The sequence below is a fragment of the Olea europaea genome, chromosome 4 (assembly GCF_002742605.1).
Source record: "Olea europaea var. sylvestris chromosome 4, O_europaea_v1, whole genome shotgun sequence".
Classification (NCBI taxonomy): Eukaryota; Viridiplantae; Streptophyta; class Magnoliopsida; order Lamiales; family Oleaceae; genus Olea; species Olea europaea.
Window position 1 is genome coordinate 4828275 of NC_036240.1, and position 3071 is coordinate 4831345.

The 3071-nt window shown below is 34.1% G+C and overlaps 1 protein-coding gene across 3 annotated transcripts; it reads right to left on the reverse strand.

The window, feature by feature from the left end:
• Window positions 1-2170, reverse strand: LOC111393358 (transcription factor FAMA-like). Of its 3 annotated transcripts, XM_023018861.1 has the most exons (5): window positions 2041-2170; window positions 1785-1904; window positions 1022-1669; window positions 499-939; window positions 1-189 (listed from the first exon to the last, which is right to left on the reverse strand). In XM_023018861.1, exons 2-5 carry the CDS (start codon window positions 1806-1808, stop codon window positions 100-102), a joined length of 1203 nt encoding a protein of 400 aa, XP_022874629.1. In that variant the 5' UTR covers window positions 1809-1904; window positions 2041-2170; the 3' UTR covers window positions 1-99. The 3 variants fall into 3 exon arrangements, with proteins under 3 accessions (XP_022874629.1, XP_022874630.1, XP_022874628.1); XM_023018862.1 differs by lacking the exons at window positions 1785-1904; window positions 2041-2170 and having other exon boundaries at window positions 1022-1489; window positions 1576-1660; XM_023018860.1 differs by lacking the exons at window positions 1785-1904; window positions 2041-2170 and having other exon boundaries at window positions 1022-1771.
• Window positions 2171-3071: the final 901 nt, after the last annotated feature.

Below are 3071 nucleotides of genomic sequence, written 5' to 3' on the forward strand. Positions count from 1 at the left end.
TTATAAAGAAGATCATATATTGAGAACCCTCACAAAGATACAAGTTTGTAAATATCCAAGTAAATATGCGACAAATGAATCGAGTTCTATTTCATTACATCATGTGTTGCTTTCTGCATGAATAAAACTGAATATTTGTTGAACTGAGTTTGCAATGTCTTCAGCAGTAAACCTTGCTTCAGCAGTAATCTGCACATAGGAAAAAATATTATTTAATTAAAAGCAAAATATTTGCTTATGACAATCCTACATTCAATACACAAAAATTTGATATTTTTCAATTATTATGGAAATGATTTTGTCAAACTTTTCAGTGTTTTCTTCTAATCTCAAACCATGCTCCATGTTGTATTTTTTAGATTAAGATGAAATAAAGCAAGGTACAAATTTAAAAGGGAGACATATATATAATCGACCAACCCTAAAATTAACCATAGAGCTCAAGATATATATAACAAACCCTAAACTATTAGACATTTATGTTGAAAGGATACGTGCCTTGACATTGAAAGAATAGAGAACAGTTTGTTCAATTGTAGTAATGTTCGTGTGAAGAATATTAAGCTGCAAATCTTCAAGTGCAGCTATGGCCTTAATGAGCTGGCCGGGTCTCCTTCTTGATAAAATCTTGATCAGTGCATCAAACCCTAAAACCTTCACTTCAACATCAGCCAAATATGACTTGCTTTCGGCTGTTTCTTCGTGCAGCCCAGTTTCATGTTCGACAAGTCTAACTTGATCATTAAGTGGATTAGGCACCGGAGGAATTAGAAATTGTGGTTGAGGCTGCTGCTGCTGCACCACAAGAGAAGGATCTCCTATTGGCCTTTGGCCATCTCCATAGAGTCGTCGCCTCTTTTGTGACTCGAGACACTGGAGAAGTTGTTCTAACTCTCTCACAAACTCAATGGCTCCACCTATTATCGAAGCTTGATCTCCCTATAATTGTCACAAAACAAAAGTATATTAAATCTTAATGAATCTAGACTTGTAGATATGAAAAAAAATTATATTTGATTACCCTTTGGACATAAGAACCAGGCATGAGGGACCTAAGAACTCGAAGATGTTCATTCATTTGCTTTCTCCGGTTTCTTTCGACTGCGATATGTGTCATCCTTTGGCTCTCAACTTCTTCACTTGTCTTTATAGTTCTAGGCCTCTTTCTCTTGTTCTTAATTGATTCCGTAACTGGGTTTTTTTCAAGATTTTTTCCAAGAAACCTTAATTGAACAGAGTTATTCTCCTCAAACATATCTTCACCACCTTCTTCCACCGCTTTACCATTACTTTCTTGATTGTCTCCAAGGGCTTGAGCTTCCCCCAGTAGGGATTGATCATCTTGCAATCTCTCGTTTAAAACCGGAAACTTGAGGAAGTAAACCGGATCAATCCCTCCTGCAGTTTCTCGATCATCAGAAGTTCTAGCTTGATTTAATGCCAACTTGGGGCCAAAATCTGCCAGTTGCATCACATCTGCAAAGCTCAACTTATCCAGCGAAGTTGAACCACAAAAATTGGAGGATTGAAGTGGATGATTATTAATCATATAATCAACCATTTGACAAGTATTATCAGCAGAAGTTTCTCCAATTTCTGGCCTCATTATCTGCTGCTGCTGCTGATGATTTTCAATAGAATAGTCAATTGCAGGATAATTTCCTGTAGCCTGCAGCAAGAAATTTGGATGTTCAGAGAAAAACAACAAGGCCATGAAATTATGTGTCAATGTAACCACACAAACAGTAGAAAAAAGATAAGATTTGGAACTACATATGTATTACCGAATAGTTTCCTTCTTTCTCCATTATATATACAACCACGGAATTTTACCCTAAAACCCTAATTGAGCTCAATTCAAGTACAATGAAATTTTCACAATTTTTACTGCTAGGTTCCACTTCCTGAAACATTATAAAAAAAAAATAAAAAATAAAAAAATAAATTGTTATGATAATTGAATAAAAAAGACAAATTTAACTCAAAATTTTGTCACAAAAAAACATAGATGCGCTCGTATAAACGTGAAAAATACACAACCTCCTTGGAAACAGCACAAGATAATAATACGACGAAACTAAATAAATTATGGATCCACCCCACGACAAATCTTGGGAGAAAAATGTTAAAAACAAGGTGAAAAAAAGTGGGGTTTTGGTTATAAGCAAAATATAGATATAAAATTGTATGATTTGTATACAGACATATTTTGTCTGAATATATGCTGAAATGGACCAAGATTACCTGATGGAGCTGGCTTTGACTTTATACATACATACATACATGCATGATACATGTGGAGGGAGAGGAGCCACTGGATTAAATTTCCACCTCAAAAGAAATCATTTTATCTTTCACTACCTTTTCATTAATGGGATTCACAGGTTTTCTTTAATATGAATATAAGTCACAGGTTAGCACCTCTTTTTTTCATGACTTAATAAATCAAAACGCTCAAGATCGAACCTTTTTTGAACTTTGAATCTTGAATTGGAGATAAATACGTAATCTAGATTTTGCTACTACATATTCAAGAATTGCGTTAGAGACTTAGGCCCCCTTTGACCCTTCTTTTTTTCAAATTAAAATAGATGGAATAATATTTTTTTTTTTTGAAAAATGAGTGGTTGAAAAAGAAAAAGAAGTTTTCAATTTACGTGTAATATTATTATGAAAGATTATACGATTGAAAACAGAAGAAAGAAAAATAAAATTTAATAACAGGGGCTTAGAAATATCCTTTTTAGGTGCATAGAATTATTATTTTCTTTTTAAGGCAGTTGGATCTAACTTTTATTAAAATCAGACATAGACTCGGAAATGAGTTCTTGGGACTCTCCGACCCATTCCGATTGAACAAAAACTGAAAATCGATTACGACGAAGACCTAAGCTACAGAATTTAGAGCACCCTCAAAAAGCATACATTAAAGGCCTGTTTGGGAGCGATTTTTTCATCCAAAAAATTGTTTTTCTTGACCGTTATTTCACTATTTCAGCCGTCATATTTGATTACTTCTCTCACATGTGGACCTCACTTTTTTCCTAACGGTCAAAAAATCAATTCTCAAA